General features: G+C 53.6%; 4 protein-coding genes across 5 annotated transcripts; 2 read left to right on the top strand and 2 right to left on the bottom strand.

Moving 5' to 3' along the window:
• Positions 1–218: 218 nt before the first annotated feature.
• On the bottom strand, positions 219–6,630 carry STK19 (serine/threonine kinase 19). Its single transcript, XM_065885592.1, has 7 exons — positions 6,488–6,630; positions 6,194–6,330; positions 2,508–2,603; positions 2,079–2,218; positions 1,132–1,229; positions 873–1,020; positions 219–659 (listed from the first exon to the last, which is right to left on the bottom strand). Exons 1-7 carry the CDS (start codon positions 6,585–6,587, stop codon positions 614–616), a joined length of 765 nt encoding a protein of 254 aa, XP_065741664.1. The 5' UTR covers positions 6,588–6,630; the 3' UTR covers positions 219–613.
• A 256-nt stretch (positions 6,631–6,886) lies between these two features.
• Positions 6,887–9,239, top strand: DXO (decapping exoribonuclease). 2 transcript variants are annotated; one of them, XM_065885587.1, is made up of 7 exons: positions 6,887–7,121; positions 7,330–7,731; positions 7,895–8,130; positions 8,218–8,437; positions 8,561–8,696; positions 8,848–8,942; positions 9,028–9,239. In XM_065885587.1, the coding sequence occupies exons 2-7, from the start codon at positions 7,376–7,378 to the stop codon at positions 9,176–9,178; spliced, it is 1,194 nt and encodes a 397-aa protein (XP_065741659.1). In that variant the 5' UTR covers positions 6,887–7,121; positions 7,330–7,375; the 3' UTR covers positions 9,179–9,239. The 2 variants fall into 2 exon arrangements, with proteins under 2 accessions (XP_065741659.1, XP_065741660.1); XM_065885588.1 differs by having other exon boundaries at positions 6,943–7,121; positions 7,370–7,731.
• Positions 9,240–9,281: 42 nt separating this feature from the next.
• On the bottom strand, positions 9,282–19,289 carry SKIC2 (SKI2 subunit of superkiller complex). The gene is made up of 28 exons (XM_065885586.1): positions 19,188–19,289; positions 19,007–19,110; positions 18,054–18,163; positions 17,837–17,954; positions 17,631–17,745; positions 17,452–17,526; positions 17,102–17,155; positions 16,804–16,997; positions 16,508–16,636; positions 16,144–16,289; positions 15,649–15,795; positions 15,433–15,517; positions 15,146–15,252; positions 14,664–14,810; positions 14,493–14,589; positions 14,097–14,309; positions 13,903–14,013; positions 12,573–12,803; positions 12,084–12,221; positions 11,796–11,933; positions 11,552–11,656; positions 11,066–11,213; positions 10,844–10,970; positions 10,513–10,723; positions 10,252–10,362; positions 9,957–10,175; positions 9,632–9,772; positions 9,282–9,536 (listed from the first exon to the last, which is right to left on the bottom strand). Exons 1-28 carry the CDS (start codon positions 19,207–19,209, stop codon positions 9,336–9,338), a joined length of 3,744 nt encoding a protein of 1,247 aa, XP_065741658.1. The 5' UTR covers positions 19,210–19,289; the 3' UTR covers positions 9,282–9,335.
• Positions 19,290–19,291: 2 nt separating this feature from the next.
• Positions 19,292–25,393, top strand: NELFE (negative elongation factor complex member E). The gene is made up of 11 exons (XM_065885589.1): positions 19,292–19,488; positions 19,925–20,007; positions 21,379–21,448; positions 21,550–21,695; positions 22,165–22,239; positions 22,367–22,404; positions 22,590–22,927; positions 23,050–23,194; positions 23,354–23,408; positions 23,657–23,759; positions 25,081–25,393. The coding sequence occupies exons 2-11, from the start codon at positions 19,933–19,935 to the stop codon at positions 25,176–25,178; spliced, it is 1,143 nt and encodes a 380-aa protein (XP_065741661.1). The 5' UTR covers positions 19,292–19,488; positions 19,925–19,932; the 3' UTR covers positions 25,179–25,393.
• The last annotated feature ends 1 nt before the right edge of the window (position 25,394 follows it).

Here is a 25,394-nt window from a genome sequence, read left to right on the forward strand (position 1 = left end):
ATTGAACTACGCTAGGTTTTTGCTTTTTGAAAGCCTCTAACAGAAATTCTGTGGTTTCGGATATCAGGCACATCCTCAGCATGCCAGAGGGGGAATTGACCTCAGCGTCCCTTTTTAATCTCTGAACAATGAGGCAAAGCTCAGGCCCAACTTTGGCTTTACCTCTACCCCCAAAACGAGGTGCCCGAACACACGTGTCACATTAAACAAAAGACATCCAGAAAATATCACAGGCAGAAGTACTTTATTTCAAACCAACATGTAGGGAAGAGAACCCTGTCCTCCTTCAGCAGCCTCACCAGAAGCCCCTCCTTCCTATCCCAAGACAGAAGAGTGGCAGCACCTTGCTGCATGAAAGGCAGCAGCCATGGCCTTGGCACCGTTTCTGGCTCCACTTGCACGAAAGGGCAGAGAAGCATTGCCCAAACCCCCCGCTGGGTCAGAGCCCAGGTAAACAGCAGCAGTCACATCTGACCCTCTGCAGAGACGCGAGCCCAACACTCATCCTGGCTCCCAAGCCTTCCCAAGGTGACCCTGTCTCAGCCAGGGCAGCCAGCACTCCTGGGCCCCTTGCTCCCCACTCCGGGGAGCTGTGCAACGACGAGCAGAATCCTCATGTCTCTGGCAGGCGGAGGAGGGTTCCAGAAGTGGTGGAGACACTGTGCAAGAGAAAGACAAGGCTGGAGCCAGATACCTAGGCCTAAGGTCTGAGGAGAACTCAGAGTCTGGCCGAGGCTGGCCGAGGATGTTCCCGGGTTCCAGAGAACGAGAGAGGAGCTGGGCTTTGCTAGTGAATGAAGCACGAGTGGGGAGAAAATCCAACCTTGGGTCATTACACTGTCATCTGCCAGAGGCTGGGGGGCAAGACTCACCAGTCCACCAGCTGGGCCCCAATGAGGTCATGCACATGGTAAGCGAGGCCGAGTCGTGCCGCGGCAGGTGCCCGCCGGCCCAGGAGCTCTGAAAGGAGCAGCTCCCGGTACTTGGCCTTTCGGACCATGCCGAGTACAGCCTGGCGCCCTGGAGGAGAGGTGGCGCGGGATAGGGGAATGGTGAGTAAGGCCTGGAGGCCTGAGGAGTCACCAAAAAGTGTTCTTGAGGGGTTGCGGGCCTGAGCTGCAGACAGGATACCTTTAACAAAACATTTGATGAATCTCCCAGCTCCAGGCACGGCTAGCCACCAACTTCCAGCATCTCGGACAGTGAGGACCCCGGCATTCACCAGCTGCCTAAGAAGGGGGAGATGAGGCATTCGCTCTGAGAACCCTCTCTCCTCCCGCCCACTAATGTTTGGACACTAAGTCTCCAGAAGCCTGGGCACCCAGGCAAAGGGACTGGATGACAGAAGCCCAGCCTGGAGCAGTTCTCTGCTCACACCACGCTGCTCAGTGCCCCATGCCCTTGCTTGCTCTGTTCTCCTACCTGACTGCCCTCCCCCAACACTTTCTTCTCCTGTTATCATTACATGTTCACTAAAACAGCTCCTCCTCTCCGAAGCCCTCCTTGACCACACACCCTGACACACTCTCAGTCCCACCACCAGGGGAGAAACAGAGGCCTTTCGCCCGAGCTCCTGCCACTTCCTACGCACACCCCACCATAGCTCTTCCCACATCTTACTGAAAAGAAAGTTTATAAAATGCTTTCATGTATATCATGGGTTACAAAGTAGGGAGCTGGAGCCAGACCCAGCCTCCTGAAACGGTATTTCTATTTAGCCCTTGCCCGGTGGTCGCTCTTTCGAATGTGAATGCTTTGGGGCATCATGGCTGCTACCATTCTCTATTCCCTTGGTCTCAGCATGGTTCCCATCAGGCATCTATGGCTCCTGCCAGGCCTCTCTCTCTATTTGATTAGCCACCCAGATCTCTCAAATTGTAGTCCAGGGCTCTTTCCAAGGCCCCAGATGGGAGAGGCCTCTTCTCTTGGGGGCGGAGCACAAATTTAGGTCATTTTGTTGAAAAGAAGAGTCAGCGTTTTTAACAGGTTCACCAAAAGAAAGAGGACGAGGCTGGATGGGACTGGAGGGAGGTAGGGAGGGGCCAGATGCCTGATTCTGTTGGTCCCGCAGGTCTCACGTGATTTCTGGGTCCCTGAAGCCAAAGGTCTGAATCATTTGGTCCTGCTGGAAGCTAAGGTCACTACAGGCTGGAAGTACTGAAGCCAGAAACTTCTGCACTGCACCAGCGTATGGGCGGCCATCACAAGCCTTGAGGACCTGGAACCAGAAATGAGACACAAGGTCTGGTCCCACCTTCACCCCCAACTGACCTCTATCCCCAAGACAACATTTCTCTTCCTATGTTTTTCCTTCTAATCAGGTCCTTCTACCTCTCATGCTTTTCCTCTTCCTCTTCTTCCTCTCCCTCATACCAATACTTACCAGAGACCTGTGCCCTCTCTGTGAGATGTGAGGTGGGGGACTCGTCTCTCTTCTTTTTATTTCCATTCCCTAATTTCCCTGTACCCCCTCCCCTGGCCCCCATGACACACACAGTCACACGCACTCTGGTCCTATAGTCCTCAGTGAAGATGATTCCTTGGGCGTCCGAGTCGAAGCCCAGCTGGATGATTCTGATCTCCCCCTGCTCTTGAAGCGCCTTCTGTCTCCACAGAGATGACAATGAAAAGAAGGGTGTCAGGGTAAGATGTTCTGCTATACTCTGGACACCTGTGCAGGGAGATTTTGTTTGCAAGTATTGGGGAGTTTTTTCCTCTAAAAAACTAAGGAAAAATTATGGGGAGAGAATCAAGTGGATCACCAAATAGTCTCTTCCAGTTAGTCTTTCACCCGCTCACCTTATCAGTTATCTGTTAAACAATCAATACATATTTTCTAAGACCAATCATAGGCAGACACTAAGATAAAATAGTGATTAAGACATGGGCCCTGCCCTCAAGGATTAACAGTCCAGATTTTGGGTGGAGAAGGTAGAGAGGAATATGGGATAAAATGTTTAAAACAAATAAAAATAAACCAGGACTTGTGTTTCTAGGAATATAGCAAGACTAACTCACCCACTGAAAATTAAGTAAAATGCTGCAAAAAATATTATTTAAAAATCGTTTAAGCATTAAAGAGCTCACAAGATAATAAGGAATTACCAGACTAATATAATATCTAAGTAAAAACAAGAACTCACAGAAGTAATTGGGGGACTTCCCTGGTGGCACAGTGGTTAAGAATCTGCCTGCCAATGCAGGGGACATGGGTTCAAGCCCTTGTCCGGGAAGATCCCACATGCCACGGAGCAACTAAGCCCGTGCACCACAACTACTGAGCCCGCACTCTAGAGCCCTCGAGCCACAACTACTGAAGCCCGCGTGCCTAGAGCCCGTGCTCCACAACAAGGGAAGCCACCGCAATGAGAAGCCCACAACGAAGAGTAGCCCCCGCTCACAGCAACTAGAGAAAGCCCGCATGCAGCAACAAAGACCCAACGCAGCCAAAAAAAATAAATAAATGAACAAAATTTAAAAAAAAAAGAAAAGAGATAATAAGGTATGGGAAGTATTTGAAGAGCCAATAACAAAATCACAAAAGTACATTAATCCAACTTGTATAAACACACAGAATAGACAAAATAGTAATCAGTGAGGAAATGAAAGATTTCAATAATTTTAGTTACTAAGAAATTAGTAACTGAATAATGCACATTCTTTTCAAATACATAGAATATTTAGCAAAACTGACCCTATAGCACAAAGCATGTCTCAATAAGCTTCAAATGACTGAAATCATATTGTGTACGTCCTCTGGCCATAATATCATTTATGCCAGAAATCATTAACAACAAGGTAATTAGAAAATGTTTAGGAAGTAAGACATACATTTCTAATCAACCCAGTAAGTCAAAGAAAAAATTCACAAAGGAAATTAGAAGATATTTTGAAATGAATGATGATGAAAACATATACCAAAACTTGACAGATGATATAGATATATTTCAGAACCTAGGGGGAAACGACAGTCTGACATGCATCTATTAGAAAAGAATAGAGGAGAAAAATTAATGGGGAAAAAAAGTAAAATAAACCCAACAGTAGAGGGGAAACATAAATGAGATGGAAAACATGCATGCAAGAGAGAGCAACAAAGCTAAATGATAATTCTTTGAAAGACTATTAAAATTGATAAACCCTGGTGAGACTGACCAAGGAAAAAGGGGGAAAGGAGAACCTAGAAAAAGCAGATAACCAATATAAAGAATGAAAAAAGGATCATCACTCAAGATTCTACAGACAATAAAATGAGATTACAAACTTTATGCCAATAAATTTGAAAATTTAGATGAAATTGACAAATTCTTAAAAAATACAATTTCTTAAAAAAAAAAATACAATTTCTTCCACTAGAATGGGCAAAATGGGATATATTCATAAAACGGAAATCTATGAAAATGAATTAACTATAGCTACATGTAACAACTCGGATGAATCTCAAAAATATTCATCTAATGAAACAAGATGTAAATAAATACATATGGTATGATTTTGTTTATATCAAGTTCAAAAGTAGGTAACTAAGCTATATAGCTTATGAATAAACATATAGATGGCATAAGGAAAACCAAGGGAATGATTATCATACCAGTCAAGTGTGTCACCTCCCAGGGACTTAAGACATTTTGATCAGAGAACGATATATGTGGGTTGTTGGTCGTGTTGTACAGTCTGACTTGGGTGATGGTTAAGTGGGTATTTGCTTTATAAACATTCTTTAAATTGTGTGTGTTTATATTTTCTTTTGTGCAATTTTAAAGCTTTTCTAAAATTTAAGCTAACACCGATAGGTTAAAAACAACAAATACTCTATAAGGAGTGGTTCTGACTTGCTTCCTTAAGAGACTGGAGCTAGTCTCCATCTCCCTTTTCTTCTATTCTTTCTTCCTGACAGGTTGCCAAGTGCTAAATCCAACTGGATATTATTTTACTTGACCTCATCACAGACCACCGCCTTGAATCACAGGTTCTAACACTGCCACTGAACCACAAATTTTAAGGCACATTAAGAATCACTTGGGGCAGTAGCTTTAAAATGTAGATTCCAAGGTCCTACCTCAAGAAATCTTAATTCATTCGCACTGAGAGAGTCCCAGGAACCTGTAGTTTTGAATAAGCAGTCCAGGTAATTTGGTACATGTAGAACTCAGGACATACTTTGAGAAACACTGCCTTAAATGCTGGTATCTCCCAGCATTGGGAATTTGGCTCTATTATCTGTCACTGCAAACCTGGGGTCCTTAACCTTTGGCCTCAGAGGATCTGTGAAACAATCCCCTGCCCCCCCAAATTGTACATATGCCATATATATATATATATATATATATATATATATATATGCATTTTTCTGGAGAGAGCCATAGCTTTCATTGTCTTCTAAAGTTTGTGAAAAGGTTAAAAACTGCTCCTCTCCTCCCTCTTCCTATCAGTCTCACCCACATCCACAGACTGAACAACTACTCACATCTCGATGACTTCCAGTTCTGTAGGAGTGGCCCAGAATTCTCCAAACCCTCACCCAACTGTCTACTGCCCAGTTGCCTTTGGATGCCCCACAAGCACCTCCAACTCAACTTGTGCAAAATCAAACACATCATCTGCCCCCAACAATTCAATGTTCTCCTACTCTATTCACTCCACCAACTACTCAGTCATCCAGAAAATCCGAAAGTTATTCTGGATTCCTCCCTCTTCCCACTCTCCACATTCCTCACCCATCCTCTCCCTCCCTATACACTGCCCTAATTTAGGCCTTCACCTGTTCTCAGCTGCAGTATCTTCCTAATTGATCTCCCTACCTCATCTCACTGCTTCCAGTCCGTGCAAAACACCGTTCTCTCTCCTGTTGAACATTCTCTACCAGCTCACCGCCTTCAGTGGAAGATGGAAATACTGACGTACAAGGCCTGTCCTAATCTGACGTCTGCCTGCATTCCTAGCGCTGTAGGCTCGAACCACGCACGGTGACTCAGTTTCCCCAAAAGCTTCGCTCTTTCACCTTCATGATTTGGCATGCTCTCTGTAGCACTCTCCTTGGCACCGCAGTGCCTGGCGCAATACCTGGCCCAGAAAGACCCAACGCTTGCTGAATGGCAGAATAGCTGGTGGACCGAGTGAGTGATGGGGAGAACCTCGTAAGTGCCCGCAAGGCACGGAAGCGCCTTCGGTCGGTCGCTCTGACGCCCCTCACCAGCTGCCGGTCAGCCACCGTCCGGTCGGGCACTAGGCTGTACACCTGGCTCCTCAGCGCGATGGGCGGTAGCGCATCCTCAAACAGGACTCGCGGGAACAGCCGCAGTAGCTCCGCAACTGCCGCGCGCGCAGACCCTGGGAGGAGAGACCGGGTCACTGAGACGTGAACGGGGGCGGGGAGAAGCGGGGGTACGACCCTGGGGGTGCTGTTGTCCCAACATACAGGGTTACCAGAGGCGAAGCCGCTCCCACCTGGGGGTCTTTAGCCTCGCCCCGGGGTTGCCATAGTTACCTGACTCTCCCCGCAAAGGATCTGCCTCTACATCCCCTCCTTCCCGCCGCCTCTTCTGTCCGAAGGCCTCCGGGACCAGGCGATGCCTCTTCCGGTTCATATCCCGGGATCCTGTGGATGCGGGGAAAAGGTAGATAGATACTGAAGGAAGAGAACACGAAAATAGTCATCCGGCGCAGAGCAGTGACGCACGGGCTCCCTGGGCGTCCCCCAGTTAGAGACCAGTCAGCCCGGTCTTAGTAGGCCGACGTAGTGACGAAAGGGGCGTCAACTTGTCATCCCTTTGGCCCTTGCTGGGAGGGGCGGTGCCAATACAGATACAAGCGCCACCCTCATTGGCTGAGGCCCCACGTCCGCTGCTGATTGGCTTCCTCCGAGAGCCACACGTCCGGGGAGGCCTGGGAGGTGCGGAGGGGCACAGGTGGCCACGCTGTGATCTCCCTCCTGGTGTAAAGCGCACTGGCCCCCACCCCCACCCCCAGAAGGGTTAGGCCGCCACTGTCGCTGAGTGATTGCGTCATCGAGAGCGGGGGTCGGGGGTCGGACCACCTTTGCGTCCCTCTTCGACATGTGACGTACCTGCCGTGACGTCATAGCTCTGTGAAGGTGGAAGTCGAGGTTGGCGGGATTTGAGGTAACCAGAGCCTTGATCTGAGCCCAGACATCCTTCCTAACCTCACTGCGTTTGGAGGAACTGGGGGTGGGGGTATAGGTCAAGGGAAAAGGTGTGATGTGCACCTGGCCATGGTTCTGTTTGAGGACATGGGGCCTGCATGTTTCAAAACCAGAGCCTGGCCATCTGGAGGCTCGCTTAGTCCTGACTAGAAGTCTCTCTTCTCCAGCCCTTCTCTTTAAAAAGGGAACTTCCCCGTCGTCTCTCAGGACCTCATGGAGTCCAGAGGGACTAAGAGAGGAGCCGGAAAGATAGAGGAAGCCGAGCCTTGGAACAAGCTCCTCCTCCCAGCATCCTCACTGCCCACAGACCCTGCCCTCTACGTTGGACCATTTCCTTTCTACCGGCGCCCTTCTGAACTGGGCTGCTTTTCTCTGGATGCACAACGCCAGTACCATGGAGATGCTCGAGCCTTGCGGTACTACTGCCCACCTCCCACTAATGGTCAAAGCCCCAACTTTGACCTCAGAGACGGATACCCTGATCGATACAGGCCCCGGGATGAAGAGGTCCAAGAGAGGCTGGACCACCTGCTATGCTGGGTCCTGGAGCACCGAGGCCGGCTAGAGGGGTGAGCAAATCATAGCACACAAGTAGCTCTCGAGACCTACACCTACTCTCTAAAACTGGGAGAGCCAAAGCGGGAGTGGGGTCAACCCTTATGCTATTCTTTGGGGGAGCCGCGTGCGCCAATGCTTGTGTCAGACCTTCAGCCCTTAACTCCTCCCTCTCAGGGGTCCAGGCTGGCTGGCAGGGGCCATAGTGACGTGGCGGGGGCACCTGACAAAGTTGCTGACGACACCATATGAGCGGCAGGAAGGCTGGCAGCTGGCGGCCTCCCGGTTCCAGGGGACACTGTACTTGAGTGAGGTGGAGACGCCGGCTGCTCGGGTTCAGAGGCTTACCCGGCCACCCGTCCTCCAGGAGCTTATGTACATGGGGTACAAGTTCGAGCAGTACATGTGTGCAGGTGAGAACTGCCCCCAGCTCTGTGGCCCACTCCCCCTTCCCCAGAGACTGAGACCCCAGCCCTGCTCCTGTTTCTCTTCTTGTGCAGACAAACCTGGAGGCTCCACAGATCCCTCTGGGGAGGTCAACACCAACGTGGCCTTCTGCTCTGTGCTACGCAGCCGCCTGGGAAACCATCCTCTGCTCTTCTCCGGGGAGGTAGACTGCATAGACCCCCAGGCCCCAACCACACAGCCCCCCACCTGCTATGTGGAGCTCAAGACCTCCAAGGAGATGCACAGCCCTGGCCAACGGAAGAGCTTCTACAGGTTCAGGATGGGGGCGGGCAGGTTGAGAGCCTAGGATTGACAGCTGGGAAGGGGACTTGGGGGAAGAGGAGGAGGCTGGAGGGTGGTGGAGGGGTCCCACTGACCCCTTGCCTTTCCTGACAGACGGAAGCTCCTGAAATGGTGGGCTCAGTCATTCCTCCCGGGGGTCCCAAATGTTGTTGCTGGCTTCCGTAACCCAGAGGGTTTTGTCTGTTCCCTCAAGACCTTTCGTACCATGGAGATGTTTGAATACGTCAGGGTAAGGCAATGGTGTCACAGCTCCCACCTGTATCCCCCCCGCACTGTGCCAAGACCACAGGTCCAGTGTCCAGGGATCTGTAGTCCACCTTCCCCTTCTCCCACCCTCGCCCTCACTGCCAGTCTTCTGCATCCTCTTGGGCTTTCTCCAGAATGACCGTGATGGCTGGAATCCCTCCGTGTGCATGAACTTCTGTGCTGCCTTCCTTAGCTTTGCCCAGAACACAGTTGTCCAGGATGACCCCAGGTGAGGCATTCAGCTCTGTCCCTCCCCTCTGGGTCCCAGAAGCTCAGCCTCCAGCCCTCAACTCGGGACTCCATCTGCCCCGCAGGCTCGTCTACCTCTTCTCCTGGGAGCCTGGCAGCCCAGTCACAGTGTCTGAACATCGAGATGCACCCCATGCCTTCCTGCCTACATGGTACGTGGAAGCCATGACCCAGGACCTCCTGTCACCCCCCAAGACACCCTCCCCCAAGGACTGATGCTTCGCAGGGGCTGGTCCTGTTTCTGTGTGCACAGATAAAGGCGTATTTCTAGGTGGTTCTCCCTGCTGTCTTTTGAGCTGTCATCCCTGTCCAACACCTCAGGTTCACACAGGTGGTTTGCTGTTTTATTGTTACATTATTACACAGGCGTCATTCACTGGGTGTAGAGGCTGGCTGCAAAGACGATGTCCCTCCGTAGCAGGGTGGCTGCCGTCTCCATCTTGGCACCTAGCACAGGCTCGCCCACCAGGCGGGCCGCCCCCCGAAGCGAACGACACATCTCGGCCAGGCGTTGGATGCAGCGGACCACCAGGCCCTCGGGGGTCCCCGAGAGCCCTGCCAACTCAGAGAAGGGCTGTGGGGGAAGTAGGGTGGGGACTGAATACGGTAGGGCCTGGGCAGCCTCTCCCCAGTCAGGAGTCCACAAAGCCCCAAACCCCAGCTACTCACCATGCCCCGGGCCCACTCGTACACAACCTCGACCAGGCCAAAATTCAGCTCTCCCACAAATTCCTCCACTGTCTGGTTCAAGCCACAGGCCACCTGCACCTCACCGATCCGCTTGGCCACAGCCCGGACACGTTCCACCCCCTGCAGGTGGGGAGGAGAGGTTCAGCCCTGCCTTCCTACTCCAGGAAGGAGACCCAGATCAAGGAAGAAACAGTTCCAGCTCTTAGGGGCACTTGCAGGGCTGGATGGGGCATGTGGGGAATACACGGGGTCGGGGACTGGAAGTGCCACGGCCGAGGGTGGGACGGAGGTGGGCGTCCCCTACCTGTTTAAGGGTGCTTGGGAGCTGATCACTAGGGTCCCCGGGGCTCTGGCAGACCAGGCCGGAGAGCAGGGCCGCGATCTCCTCGGGCCGAAGGGCACTCAGCGCGTTGTCAAACATGAGTTCAGTGAGGAGCAGCTCATGGCTGCTCATGGCACAAGCCACCCGCCCTGCCAGCTTCACGGTGCCCACTTCATCTACGTACCCCAGGGTTCGGAGCACCTGGAAGGATGGTGGGTGTTGGGAGCCTGCAGACCTCCTCCTCACTAGCCCCCCAGCCCCATCTCTGCCCTCCCACCTCTACTCGCTGGTGGTACTCAGGGAGCAGCAGAAGCGACTGATCCGACAGCAGGAAGCGCAGCCGCTCCATCTCCTCCTGTATCTGCATCCGCCCCCGCAGCTTCAGGTACTACAGGGAACCACCGGCAGGAGCATGTTAGCCTCCTCGCCCTCAGCAGGGGTGCACTGAGGACAAGGGCTGCGATGGGGGTGGCCAGTCTACAGGGAATGAGAGGAAAAGTCCCCCTCCCAGCTTGGAAGCTGGCATCCAGGAACCTACCTGGGCAGGGAAACGGGGACTGTGTACACACTGAGCCCCCCGTATCAGCTCCTCCAGCTTCCGGACCCGGAGCCCCGCCTCTACCACCGACACATCCTTGAGCTGCAGGTCATTGACAGGGTCAAGGGTAGGGGGTCCTGCTGGGTGGGCCTGAGCCAGACGTAGTAGTTCCTGGACAGCAGTTGTCGCGGCCGCAGAGGGAGGCTCCTTCCTGAGAAAGGAGCAGGTCTTGGGACCTGGGGCGCAGGCTCCTCTTCCTCAGGCTGCGGGAGCCTGCCCAGCCACACCTCCCCACCCCCCATCACGTGGTCCCCGCCCCAGCATCTCTGACTTGAATTTTGGTTGCTGCCTCTTGCTGAAGTCCTCCAAGATCTTCTCCCCATTCAGCCGGAGCACCTTGGTGGTGATGGCAGCCACATCTCCCGGCTGGAGCTTGGCCACAGTGTGGCCACAGGGCCCTGTGAAAAGGGGAGAGCAGAGTCAGACCTTGCCGTGGGCCCAGGCATCCCAACTCTGCTGCTGTCAGGAACTCGGCCGTCTGTCCCACTCTCACCTTCAGGCAGGAACAGCTTGAATCCCACGAGGTCATCTGGGTAGGGCACACTGGGGGAGGCTGGCCCCCTCTCCTGCGGGTCCTCAGACGTGGGCTTATCACACAAGACCAGAGTCGTGAATACTCTGCTGGTGGAGCTCGAGGAGACCTAGGGGAGGCGGGGAGGCCAGGACAGGGCAGTGTGAGGAGTGGACGTCAAAGGTAGAGACCAGATCACCAACCTCAGGCAGGGACTGGGGTGCAGCCATGCAGAGCCCGCCAGTATGGACTGGTAACCAAGTCAAGTGATCAGAGCAGACTCTGGGGGCAGAGCTTGGGGGAAGGACAAGGAGGTGAGCATGAAGTGGTGGGGATGGGATGGAAAGGAGGGCTCGAGTCAAAAACGAGAGCACTGGTGAATACAACCGGCCCCTCGCCAAGTGGGGAAGATGAGATAGGGCTCGGCCCCATCCCTGCCTCTGGGCTTCAAATTCCCATTGCCCTCACCTGAAGGATCACACCCAGGGCGTTGTGATGCTTCTGACTCTTCACAATCACCACCCTTCCCGCTGAGAGAGATTTCAGCCCATTCACAGACTCCATGATGCGTCGCTGAAGGGCAGGGACGTGAAGAGGGGATAAGGGAGGAAGTGTCACAGAGACACTAGGACTAAGTTCAGGAGTACCCAAAGTGTCACAGTCTCTTCCTCCCTGTCTGCCACCCCTGCCCCCAACACTCACACGCACGTACCTGGATCAGGCTCCGGGTCTCTGTCAGTTCCTCCCCGTAGCTGTAATACTCAGGCAGGTCAGCGAGTTGGCCAGTCACATCAGGCTCCTCCAAGGCCCCCAGCCGCTTGGTCAGCTCAGCCAGAGTCTGTTCATGGGCCTGGGAGAAGCCAGTGTGGGTGTGCAGCAAGAGTCTCCAGGCCCAGAACCCTCCACTTTCGCCCACCGGCCTCTGGATGCCCATCTCGTCCAGGCCTGGCTTCCCTCGTCCACATCCTTCACGGCAGCCTGGTCACGCCCACCTCCTCACCTTACTGTCCTTGCGGGATGGAAACTCAGAGAAGCTCCTCTTCATCATGTCCTCCACCCGGAGGGCGTCCACCCGCAGCAGGTTGAGGATCATGGTGTACGTGAGGCGGAACTGGGACTGCAGCTGGGACGGCTTCCCCTGGGCCAGGCCAAAGAAGCCAGTGAGGCGAGGGGAGACCTGCTGCTCAGCTGCTCTACTCCCAGCAGCTCTAGTCCCAGCTCCGCAACCACAGGGCCCTAGACAAACTGCTTGCTCACCTCTGCAAAACAAGGGAGTGAGACTAAATAATAGACTCTCCAAGGTCCCACCTAGCTCCATATTCACAGTGAAAAAAGACTAGAGGAGAGGAGATCCAATCTCATCCTTGGATTTGCTCACTCCTACCCTGGCTCCTCCCAGGCAAAAGGAAAGCAGAAAGAGGGGAGAAGGGAAGAGGGTTGGCGGAATCTAGCAGGTGCCCAGAGCCGGCCTCACGCTGCCCCGGCTCACCATCGTCATGCGGTGCAGGTCCGCCATCTCGGGCACGCGGCCCTTGCAGAGCAGGATGACGGTGCCTGTGGGGTCCAGGCCCCTCCGGCCCGCCCGGCCTGCCATCTGCACATACTCCCCAGGGAGCAGGTCCCGGAAGGTGGAGCCATCGTGCTTACGCGTGGAGTCAAACACCACTGTCCGGGCTGGCATATTTACACCCATGGCGAAGGTCTCCGTGGCAAACAAGACCTGGGACGGGGGAGGGGATCAGCAACGGGGCTACACGCAGCTGTGGCCCAGCCCTGGCCAAGCCCACCTCACTTCGTAGCCAAGGCTAAGAAGGCACGGGGCACAGTCCCAGACGGTTCACTCACAGGACCTCATTTAACTCTCAAGGCAAATCTACAGTATGTAGTATGTTGTATTTATTTAGCTACCTATTCCTTTCCTTTTACCCCTATATCCCACTCCCATCCCCCCAATATCAATCATCCCGCTGTATTTAACGCGTACCTTTTTGCGTGAATGTGTTTTATTAAATGTGTCTTATTTTGTGTATAATTTACAATTTGCCGTAAAGGCAATTACACATCTCCTTCTCTTTTCTTCTTTTCTTCCATGTAGTGTTTTCAACATCCATCCACGTTCCTGTGGTATATCTAATCCACTGCTTCCAACTGCTGCAGAACACTTTGTGGGTGCGTGCTGTACACCTACCTACCGGCTCTCCCAGTGAAGGGGTACCACCAACACCCTGCCACAAGAGTACAGCCAACAAAGGAAGAGCAGGCGTGTTCCCTCAATGACCAGGGTTGAGAATTTCATTGTGATTTACACTCAGGAGGGGAATTTAGGGACAAAGAGTATGTATATACTTAGTTTTGCCTCCAGAGTGCCAGGATGCACTTCAGACTGGCCACACCTGTACAAGGGTTCCTGTAATCCTGCAGTCTCCTACGTCTTGGGCAACACTTGGCATTAGCCACTTTCCTATATTTTACCAGTCTAATAACTGTAAAGTCCTAGCTCGTGAGTATTTCAATTTGCATTCTTCTGATGACTAATGACCTTCGTAAGTTTGCTAGCTTTTGGGGTTTCTCTTCTGAATACTGCGTGTTCATACCTCATACATCTCCATCTTAAAATGTGAAATCTACAGTTCAGGGAGCTTTAAGTAATTTGCCCAGGGTCACACAGTGAGTAAGTGGTGGAGCTGGGATTCACACCCAGGCAGCCTGGATCCAGAGCCCAAGTTCTTAACCACTGCACTGTCCTGCCTAAAAGCTTTCCCCTCCCCTAAGGGGGCAACGAATGCCTTGGGGAGTCCCTCTCCCACCAGCATGTGCACCTTGACCAGGCCACGGCTGAAAAGCATCTCCACGATCTCCTTGAGGATGGGCAGGATGCCGCTGTGGTGCACACCCAGGCCGCGGTGCAGGAGTTCAGACATGTGCAGAACCTGTTGGGGGCCGAGGCCCAAGATCAGGGATGGGGTCATGGAACACCCAATCCCCACCAGTCTCTGGGTTCCCCCCTCCATACCTGGGGCAGCTGGCGGTCAGAGCCTCGGAGGCGAGCGAGGCAGCGCTGCAGGAAGAGGTGAATCTCACTCTTCTCTGAACTCGTGGTGAGGTCAAGGGAGGTGAGGCCCGAGGCCTGCTCATCACAGCGGCCACGGGAGAAGGTGAACACCACCACAGGCAGCTGCGCACGGGTGCGGAGGGAGGCTAGGAGGGACAGGTACACGCCACGGTCCTGGGGAAGTGGGGAGAAGGGAGTGGAGACTGAGTCCCTGAACCAGTGGGGGCCGAAGTGGCGGGAACTGAAGCCGAGTCAGATCAGGCAGTGCTCAGAGCTCAACTCCAAACACCTAGGGATGAGGGGAGAAGGACACGGGAGAAACAGGCGGTGGTGGGTACAAAGCCTGCCAGTTCTCACCTGTGCAGGCCCCCCCTGATGCGTGGGCTGCTTGGCCCCAAAGGTCTGGGCGTGTTTGCTCATCCGCTCCTTCCTGGCCTCCACAGCCGCGTAGTACCTGGGGCAGGGGAGGGGCAGCGATCAGTCACACCCAGCTAAGCCCAGCCCTGACTCTTCCCAACTCAGGCTTACCCCTTTGTGTGGAAGGTGCCTCGGGAGTCCAGCAACAGGAAGAGCTCCCCCTGGGTCTTGGGGCTGTTCCCCGTGAAGAGATAATGCTCCAGGGGGACTGGGCGAGCAACAGTGCTGATCACATAGATCTGGCGACGCTTCAGCCTCCTGAGTGAGGAGGAGAAGACAGAAGATCAGGGGTGGGAGTGTGGGGAGGAACCCACATCCCCACCATCTTCCCGCACTCTGGCTTCACCTGGTCTTTTCTGGGAGCCGGACTGGAAGGCCGTCCCCGTCATCCTGTCTCTCAACTTGCGAAGCGATCTGGACCCAGGTGGGATCCCTCAGCCTCCCAAGCTGGACATGTTCCCCGGCTGCACCCCTTTCTCATCCCCACCCCCAAGGCCTGACCACTCCCCCTGCTGTGATAGTCTATGCCCCCGGCCCCGACTGAGGCACGCTACAGCCCCCTTCACCCAAGCACCCCAGGACACAAGTCTCACCCAATCCAGTCAGCAAATTCAAGCGCGTTGGGGACAGTAGCACTCAGAAGGATGATGGAGACGTGGTCAGGAAGCATGATGAGCACCTCCTCCCACACGACTCCACGCTGCGCACAGGGATGGAAGACAGCTCAGAGGGGGCTGCCCTTCTGCCCCTAGGAAGGGGCACAGGGTTCCGTGTCGGAGCAGAGGAGGCAGTGAGGTTCGCAGGGTGTGTGGAATAGAGGAGCTGCTGAACCAGCCCCACAGGAGGGGACTGCCAGGATATGGGGACCCTGTCCCCCTACCTCAGCATCGTTGATGTAGTGAACCTCATCAAAGATGACCCACTCCAGGTCTCGGATGACATCCGAGCCACTGTACAGCATGGAGCTGGAAGAAAGAGACCCAAGGCTGACTTCCCAGTGGCTCCTGTCTCTACCCTCAACTCAGCCAACATGCTCTCCAGAGCAGCCTCACCTTCCTGACCAAAAACCCACCCGTGTTGAGTGCCCATCTCTCACCGAAGGATCTCTGTTGTCATAATGAGGCAAGAGGCCTCTGGGTGCAGCTGCACGTCCCCGGTGAGAAGTCCCACATCCCCAAATGTGTTTCGGAAGTCCCGGAACTTCTGGTTGCTCAGAGCCTTGATGGGCGAAGTATAGATGGTGCTGGGAGGAGAGCATGAAGTTAGCCGGTCCCTCCACGCTGAGGTCACCTCCTCTCCCACCCCGAGCCTTCCCAGAAGCCTGCCACAGAGCTCAGGCGCCCCCCTTCACCCTAACTTCCCTCACGTTCCCCTTCATGGAATTACCCGGGAAAAATTCTGTCCCCCAATCCCTTCCGAAACTAACTAAACTCCCCACACTTTCTCATTTCCCCCTGGACCCCTGCCTCAAGTTTCTCCCCCAAAACTCTCATCTAAAGGAGGAAGTAGGGAGGTGGAGAAGAGATGAGACTTAGAAAGGTTGCAGGAGAGAACAGGGCTGGTGAAGGGGAAGCTGGGGACGGGACTGTACCGCGTCATGTGTTTCTGGGCAAGGGCAATGGCGTATTCAGCCACAACCGTCTTCCCTGCGGACGTGTGAGCCGCAACAAAGACCGAGTCATGCCGTTCCAAGTGTAGGATGGCCTGTTTCTGAAACACGTCTGGCTCAAACGCCCACTGTGGGAGAGAGAAATAGATGGGGGCTGGAGAAGGGAGAGGGGTCTTCCTGCCTCCAGCTCACAGGACATTCAGGGCAGCGGGGAGAAGGCCAGAGTGAGGCCAGTCTGGGACTGAGGTCCAAGCTGGCCTGAAGGCATCTGGCCTCTGGTGGGGAGAGGAGACAGGGAGTGGGCTGGGAGGAGGTGGGGGAGCACGTGAGGACTGGGCCACACTACCCGGAAGGCTGGCTGGGGAATGAGTCGGTAGAAATCATCGACAGGGGAGGTGACATCCACAGGAATGGCCCACTGCTCCTGAGGGGGGGGCTTGGGAGGCTCTGGGGGAGCTACAGCTGTGGACGCTTCCTGGAAGGGGAAAGGGGTGTAGGGTCAATAAAGATACAGTCAGAAACCTCTCTGTTACCACTCCTCCCAAAAGATGCTCCAGTCTTCCCCTTGGACCCAACCAGGCCAGCCCACCCTGTCTGTGACAAGACCCTTCTTTCCTGCCTCAACCGCCCAGAACCACCAACCTGCAACACTAGGTTCTCCAAGCTGCTTGCTCGGGCCAGGGGAGCACTGCAGGGAGAGGCTGAAACAGTGTCCCGTCTGGGACCGCCTGGCTGTCCCACTGCCTCACCACTCTCATCCTCATCGCCCCCACCCAAATCCAGGGGCTCCAGCAGACGGCTGAGGCTGAGCAGGCCGGGAGCTGGAGCCGGGTGATCTGAGGAGCAAGGCGAAAACGGAGGCCTGGTCATGTCCACCCCTGCTCTGAAGAAGAAGGGCACCACTTCCCCTACACGCCCCCATCTCAAAACTAAAACTCACCCTCTGGTGCAAAGTCCACACCTTTCTTGAAGCCAGGTGGGACAGTAAGAAGATCTGGAGGACAGGGACAGAGAGAGAGAATCTGGGCTCCTGCACACTGCCGTATAAGTCACATGGTACATTAACCTAAAGGACATCCTTCACAGCACAGGCGTCGCAGTTGCGGGTATTTATTGTGACAATTTTCCAAAAGTTGACAGTAAAGGTTGTTATGGAAGGGGTACCTTTTCCTAATTTACTCAGGGAAATGGAAGAGCTAGCAAGGACCCAGTGACAGGCCCGGGCCCCTCTTCCTCAGGGCCCAGACTCAGAGCCCTACCTCCCAAGGGTCCATCCCGGCACCACCTCACCTTTCTCAAAGTCTATCTCCTCCTCAGCCTCCTCTCGAGTGCTCATATCTGTTATGGTGGGCTCATCCATTCCCCCTGGGGAGAGGTTGAACAAACAGGGATTCATGGGGTGGGAGTGACACAGGAGGGGTGGAGACTAAGGGCTTCCTTCCCTACCATCCCATTTCCACAAGCGTCACCTGGCCAGAATGGGTACTGTGTTGGATTCCCCCACAGGGACTGGGAGATGGGCCCGGGTGGCCGGCGAAGAGACAAGGAGGTCGTGGCCGACAGGTTTGTATTCTCTAGCAGGACCTGACGCAAGAGATCAGAGCGCCAGTGAGGCTGAGCTTGCCTCTGACTCCCCTTTTCCCAACCCTGCTTCTCGTGGCCCGTGACCTCTTACCTCCTTGTAGCCTAGTATCTGGCCTGTGGTTGGGTGTCTTTGGGCCTGTAGGTCGGAGGGGACTGGGGCCCCCAGTGTGGCCAGGAGAGACCAAGGATCCATCTTCCTCTGCCATTTTCTGGACAGAAGCAAAGTAATTTTCAGGTCTTCTTTCTCCTGTGTCCCAGCTTTCTTCAGGGACCCACCTCCCTAGTCCAGGCCCCTCTAGACCCCTCACCGGGCTGAGTGTTCCACACCGTGCAGAGGCAGCCAGGCGGGAGATGACAGAAACAACTGCTCTGCTTCTTGCTGCAGATCTGGGGCACAGGGAGGGAGGCCGTGGGGAAGCTGGAACAAGGGCAAGATGAGACGCATAAGGTAAGAGAAGAGAGTAAGACACAGAGCAAAGAGAAGGTGATAGAATTCATACTTAGATCAGAAATGGGAGATGTCCCAGAGAGACTAGGACAATCAGGCTGAAGGACTATTTTCCAAAGGTGGTTCTGCTTTACAGGACAAACGGCTTGCAACCGAATTACCTGGGGTGCTGGTTAAAAATACAGATTTTGGATTTCAGGACCTATGGACCTAAGAATTTGTATTTTAAAAAAGCTCCCCCACTCAGCTCGGTGCTCTGTGATGACCTAGATGAGCGTAATGGGGGGAGATGGGAGAGAGGTCCAAGAGGGAGGGGTTATACGTATACATATAGCTGATTCACTTCGTGGTACAGCAGAAACTAACCCAACATTATAAAGCAATTATATTCCAATAAAAAAATAAATGAAAAAAGCCCCCTACTAATCATGAGGCACACTGACATTTCAGAATCACTAGTTTTAGGAAAAGGGGTCCCAGACCTAAGGATGAAGAGCCAGGTGCTCAAAGGCTAGCATCTCAGCCACCAACAAGTGCCCTGGAGAGAGAAAAAGACTCCAAGGAGAAAAGACACATTTGAAAGAGCAGTTCTCAGAGTTAAGGTATCCCCAGGGCTTCCAGCTCTGTCCCCCCATGGGCTCTGACCCACAGCAGGTCCACTGGGTTGGGAGTCTGTCCAGCACCAGTCTAGGCCCGGACGACAGGCGTCCAGAGACAGAAGAGCCAGGTCAAGTTAGATCCTACTGTGATGAGGGTGAAGGAGGTTCTAAGTTCAATGAGGGTCAAGGTTAGGGTCAATCAAAAGTCACTCACGGTGCTCTCTGGAGCCCCAGGCACATTCAGCAGCTCCCAACGCCCTGTGCATCCCAGCTCTACGGCCCGAAGGGGCAGGTCCAGAGGATCTGGGGGAGGTAGCACTACGGGGGAAAGGTCACAGGTCAGGGGTCAAGGGTCATTCCCTGTCTACTCCTCCTTTCCACCCACTGCCCCTCACCGATTCGCTCCGTCTCCATCATCCTGGAGCCTCGGCCGCTACCTGGCAGCCCGGAAGTGTAGGGAGGAGCCGAAACGGCGGAAGTAGAAGCGACTTCCGACACAACCCCTCCGGGGGCGGGGATGAGCGCTACCGAGGGGCGGGCCCAAACTGGTGGGATGCCGGGCGGAAGTGTGTGCGCCGCGGGCCGCCTTGGTTACCGCGTTCTCCGCCCTTCGCTACGTCATCGCTCCGAGCCCGCGATCCGCTGCCCGCTTGGGCGCCGCCCGAGACCGTGGGACTTCGGTTGCCGCCCCCTCAGGTAAGGCCTTCTCCTCAGCCTTCGTCCCTTTTTTCCGAGCTCCTTCTGTCTTCTTGCCCCTTTGGTTGCTCTGAAAGCGCTGCGCGGGTTCCACTGCCTCCTCTGCTTTTCGGACCCCGCGATTGCCATACTAACCCCAGCGAGGTAGGGGGGTCTGGTACCATCGTCTTGGCGACGGAGGGGGTGTTTCTCCCTTCCTGGGCCACATGGTGCCCCTAGGCGCTGGTATCCGTGATTCCTGAAGTGAGAAGGGAATGCTGGTTGATCCCGACGAGCGGGGGTTTGGACGGCAGCCTGGTTTAAGCAAGGGGTAGGGAGAGGCAGAAGACAGGAGTAGGCAGGCCTGGAGGGGTGGGGCTGGGGTCAGTGTGCACGGCGTGTGAACCCTGGGCGGTGACAGTGGAGAAAGATGTCTTGGGCCCTGCCCCTGAACCAGGAGCCACCATGTTGGTGATACCCCCCGGACTGAGCGAGGAGGAGGAGGCTCTGCAGAAGAAATTCAACAAACTCAAGAAAAAGGTGAGGGAGTGTGTGCGGGTATGACCCAAACTTTCAAAGACTCTACACTGAGAACACCTGGGGTGAGTGTGCGGGGCTGGGGGGGGGTGGGGATTCAGCTAGCTCATACCTGGAGACATACCACCTCTCAGTGTAGTTTCAGCAATGGACTTTCTCAAGTGTGTACTTTCTTTTCTCTCTTTTCTATGCAGTCTGCCATGGAGTTTTCTTCCTTTTCCATGGCTTTTAGTACCACCTAAGAGCCGGCGATCCCAGGCTTGGTTTTTCCAGTTCCATTTAGTGTTTTACTGATAACTTTCACATATCCAAAATTGAAGCTATCATCTTGTCTGTCCTAAACTTGGTCTTCCAAATAGGGCTGACTACATTTACTTATCCCATGTGTTTGGAATGAAAGTCTTATCTCTGTCTTCTGCTCAATTTGCATAGCCAAACATTTGCCGAGTCGTCTTGATTCTTCCCTTGAAGTAATTGCTTCTGTTTACTTTTTCCTGTGTATTCCCTAGATCAGGTCTTTGCTGATGCTCACCTAGCCTGTCGTAATGGTCTCTCAACAAGTTTCTTTTTTTGGACAGACTTTTTCACTCCTGTTAAAATGGTGCATTGAAAACACAAAACACCGCCTTTCTTTTTCTCAAAACCCAGTGGTTTCACATTGTCTATAAAACAAAGCCTTAATCAGGCATCCCTTTCTGTAGAACTATTCCTTGATCCCAAAACATGCATTCCCAAAGCTTTCTTATCTCTGCATCTTTGCCACCCTGTTTTCTTTGTCTAAAATGCCCTTTCCTCTCAGTCTGTGTTATGCAGATTGTATCCAGGACCCAGTTTAATAACCATTTGGCATCAGAAAAATCTTACTTGCTCTCAGCTACAATCTGCACTTATGATCAGTCTTGAAAATTCAACCTAGTCATCATCTAATTTCTCAGACTGTAAGCTTCTTGAGGGGAGGATCTGTGTCTCATACTTTTGCGTATCCCTGTTTCAGAGCAATTGTGTGTTCTTATTAAACATGTAGGGGTGGATGGATGAAGTCCCTAAGAAGGCACGGAGGCTTATATTTAATTGCAGCTTATATCCGGGGGCTCTGGTCTATGATTGAATGCCTTGTTTTCAACTTGAAAAACATGAGACTGTGGAAAGCCTCTGGAGGCCATGGTTTGAATAGATTAGGTATGGCTGGCTTTGTAGATGATCTGGGGGACTATGTAAGAGGCAGGGCAGCCTCAATGTACCACTCCAGGGGCACCATTTGCATTGTTTTCTCTCAGCAAGGTGTCCCCGGAGTGATGCGCCCAGGGGCCTTGGGAGAGGACCTGGCCAGGGACTGGCCCTCACCAACTCCTCTCTTCTCACTCTTGTTCCCAGAAAAAGGCATTGCTGGCTCTGAAGAAGCAAAGCAGCAGCAGCACAGCCAGCCAAGGCGGCGTCAAACGCTGTGAGTGACAGGGGAAGCGGGGATAGACTGGAAGTGAGCAGCACAGGCTGACCTGTGTCACAGCCTGGCCAACATAATGCCTCTTTCCCTCGCCACTCCAGCACTGTCAGAGCAGCCTGTGGTGGACACAGCCACGGCAACAGAGCAGGCGAAGCAGCTGGTGAAGTCAGGAGCCATCAGTGCCATCAAGGCTGAGACCAAGAACTCGGGCTTCAAACGTTCCCGGACCCTAGAGGGGAAGTTAAAGGTGAGCACAGGCACAAAGATTGTTCAGGGACTCCTTAACTTCAGAGGGCATCCTTCCAAGTTGGAATGGAGGTAAGTTTAGGGGGAAAGTAACGCCAGTTTAATCATGGGCAAGTTGCTATACCATCCTGAGCTTCAGGTTTCTTATCTGTAAAGTGAAGAACCTGGATGACGCCTAGATTCTCCTCCATTTTACGCATCGTGTGACTCTAATCCGTCCTGTAGTAGAGCTCCTGGATTGTGTTGCTCAGAAGAGTTGAGCAGGCCGAGAATGTCATCAGGTTTAAGACATTTTTAAGTAAACTAACTGCTTTAAGTGTGTATTAAATCTTTTATGTAAAAGGAAAGAAAAGAAAAGAAAAGATAGGCCAGGGGAGCCGAGAAGAGGGTGAGAGAAGAGGACCTCCTTCTGCCCCGTGGTTAGGCAGCCTCCTGCTCCCCACTGAGGTGGGTCTCTGCCATCTTCCCAGGACCCTGAGAAGGGGCCAGTCCCCACTTTCCAGCCGTTCCAGAGGAGCATATCTGCCGATGATGAGCTGCAGGAGGTAATGGTTTCCAGTTGTCTGTCTCTGAGCGGCTTCTGGGGGACTGAGAAAAACGAGCGACCCACATATTTGGGACCACATGGCAGCAGCTGGGACTCATCTTAACCGTCCTTGGTTTCCTTTTCAGTCGTCTAGACGTCCACAGAGGAAATCTCTGTATGAGAGGTTAGAGAAAGATAGGACTGGGTCCCACTGGCGGGCGGCGGGGCCGGGGGGATTGCCTGGGTCCTTAGGAGGTTTGGGACTGGAGTGGGTGGAGCTGGGGCTACAGAGGGATTGCTGAGTCTCCCCAGGCTCTGGGAAGGTGAGGTAGAGGCCCCCTTTGATCCTCCCTGTCTACCTCTCCCCAGCTTTGTGTCTTCCAGCGATCGGCTTCGGGAACTGGGACCAGATGGAGAAGAGGCGGAGCGCCCGGGGGCTGGTGATGCCCCCGCTCGAAGCTTCGACTGGGGCTATGAAGAACGTGGTAGTGCCCGCTCCTCAGGCTCCCCTCCCCGAAGCCGCAGCCGGGACCGCAGCCGCGAGCGGAACCGGGACCGAGACCGGGAACGGGATCGAGACCGAGAGCGGGAACGGGAGCGAGACAGAGACCGCGATCGAGACCGGGACCGGGACCGCGATCGAGACCGGGACCGGGACCGGGACCGAGACCGGGACCGGGACCGGGACCGAGAGGGCCCTTTCCGCAGTGAGTGATCTTGGCTGGTGGGAAAGTGACTTCAGATAAGGTTTAGGTGGGTCCTACTAAAGTGGACTCTTAAAGTGGAGGGTGAGCTAGACTATGTCTCGTTACTGATTTCTGTCCTGTAGGGTCGGACTCGTTTCCTGAACGCCGGGCCCCTCGGAAGGGGAACACTCTCTATGTGTATGGAGAAGACATGACGCCCACCCTCCTCCGTGGGGCCTTCTCTCCCTTTGGAAACATCATTGACCTCTCCATGGACCCACCCAGAAAGTAAGGATGACAGTGGGGCAGGATGGTAGTCCTTGGAGGACCTGGGGTATGAGACCTGAGGGAGGAAGCTAGCCTGTCTCCACAGCCTGTAACACTGGGTTTGATTGGGTCCCGAGGAGCCCATAGGCCCTCTACTGACCCTGTGTTTTCTCATCCCAGCTGTGCCTTCGTCACCTATGAAAAGATGGAGTCAGCAGATCAGGCCGTTGCTGAGGTTGGGACTTCCCAGATCTGTTCTTCCCATCCCTCCTGCCATCCTTATATTTTCTTTCTAAAATACTGGGAGCCAGGAGGAAGTCATTTCCTCTTGACAGAGACGGTCTCTCCCTGTTTACGCAGGAAACCTTGCATTCTCAAGTCCCTACTTAGTCTGTTCCTAGGATGGTAACTCCTGGAAATTCTCCTTTGGTTTGTCTATAATGTTTCCCCCCATCCTCTGCCCCCTCCCCTCTTCTGCCCCAGCTCAACGGGACCCAAGTGGAGTCCGTACAGCTCAAAGTCAGCATTGCCCGAAAACAGCCCATGCTGGACGCTGCCACTGGCAAGTCTGTCTGGGGCTCCCTGGGTAAGAATGGGATTCTTCCTCTCTCATTCTGTCCCCTACAGCTCACCCCTTTTTGTTCCCCAGCATGTCCCTGGGTTCTGTAGAGGTGATAGAGGTCTGGATTTGTGTGGCAGCTGTGGGGATGGGAAGGAGAATCGTCAGGCCTTCTGTCAGTTAGAAGTAGAAGGAGAGAAAAGTATTGAAAACAATTTCCAAGGCACTGACCGGAACGGGGAAAAAGTGGAAGTGACTGAGGTTGGTGAAGAAGGTGAGCATCTCATGCGGCCTTATTCATTTTGAGTTGCAGTATAGTTGGTGTTATAAAATAAGCCTTTGAAATTAGGGATATGGAACTCAGGTGTGAGGTGAGGCATGAAAATGTAGACTAGAGTCATCTGTATCACGGGGTAGCTGCAGAACCATAGCGTTGGCAGGGGAGACTGAATTTCAAGAGCAAGTGAACCGGGCCTGCGCTTGAGGAATAGTCAGGGGATGTGGTGGGAAGCTGGGCTGTGTTCCTCATGCCCCACACGTCCCCAGCCGTCCTGGCTTGTTAGGCTGAAGTTGAGGGCGCTGCAAAGGAGACAGAAGGAGAGGTCATGGGGCCTGCAGCAGCACCTGAGGGGCTTGGGTCATTGCAGCCAAAGGATACAAGCTCTGAGAAAGAGGAAGTGATCAGCGGAGTCAAGATACAAAGCTCCCAGAGAATGGGGGCTTGTATGGGGGGTTCACTCTAGCCCCAGAGTGGCAAGGATGGAATCCTTGGAGGTGAGGTGAAGAGAGGGGACACACTGGGGGTAGGGAGGAAAGAGGAAGGGGAAGGGACGGCTCGAGGGCCAAAGCTACACCCAGAATGAGTTCTCCTGATGGAGTGAGTAACCCGTTTTACCTGAAATAGATTTTCACGTAAAGGAGTGGGCACAAGGGAGTTCAGAGCAAGAGTGGCCCTCTGTACAAGCAGGAACCAAAAGGACCAGCGCGTCAACAAAGGACTATAGAGATTTTTTAATTTTTGGTGTACTGACTGAAAGTTGTGGGCTAACATTATTCACACGTCTCAACGATAACATTTGGCGTTTTTCTAAGAACAAAACACTCATTACGGTATTTGCATGTGCCATGATAACAGTGTACACTCTTTTTTGCTGGGGCCACGGGTTGGTAGCCACTGGTCTAAGGGGGCTAAAGGTATTAATAGAAAGGCCATCCCGGCCACCAGAGGGCAGCATGGAAACTGGGCATCCAAGGGCCAGAGGCTAGAGTTGAGGTGGTCAAACTCTGGGCCTCAGGTCTCATCAGTGCCCTCCTTCAGACCTTAATGAATACTCTCCTCCCTCCCTAGCTGTGCAGAATAGCCCTAAGGGTTGCCACCGGGACAAGAGGACACAGATTGTCTACAGTGATGACGTCTATAAGGAAAACCTTGTGGACGGCTTCTAGGGAGTGGAACTGGATTCCGTGTGCCTCATCTGCCCCAGCGCTGGTCTCAGTAAAACACTGAGGTGGAAGCTCACACATCTCCCTCAGCCTCTGGTCTTTCAGCACTTGGGATTGGGGTTGAGCCTTTAAAAACGGCTGTTAGATTTGATCTCAGTTGTAACAACATGGTCAGTGCACGCTCCCCACTCCTTTACCCCAAAAGGATCTTGAACACAG

The sequence above is a fragment of the Phocoena phocoena genome, chromosome 10, assembly GCF_963924675.1.
Source record: "Phocoena phocoena chromosome 10, mPhoPho1.1, whole genome shotgun sequence".
Lineage (NCBI taxonomy): Eukaryota > Metazoa > Chordata > Mammalia > Artiodactyla > Phocoenidae > Phocoena > Phocoena phocoena.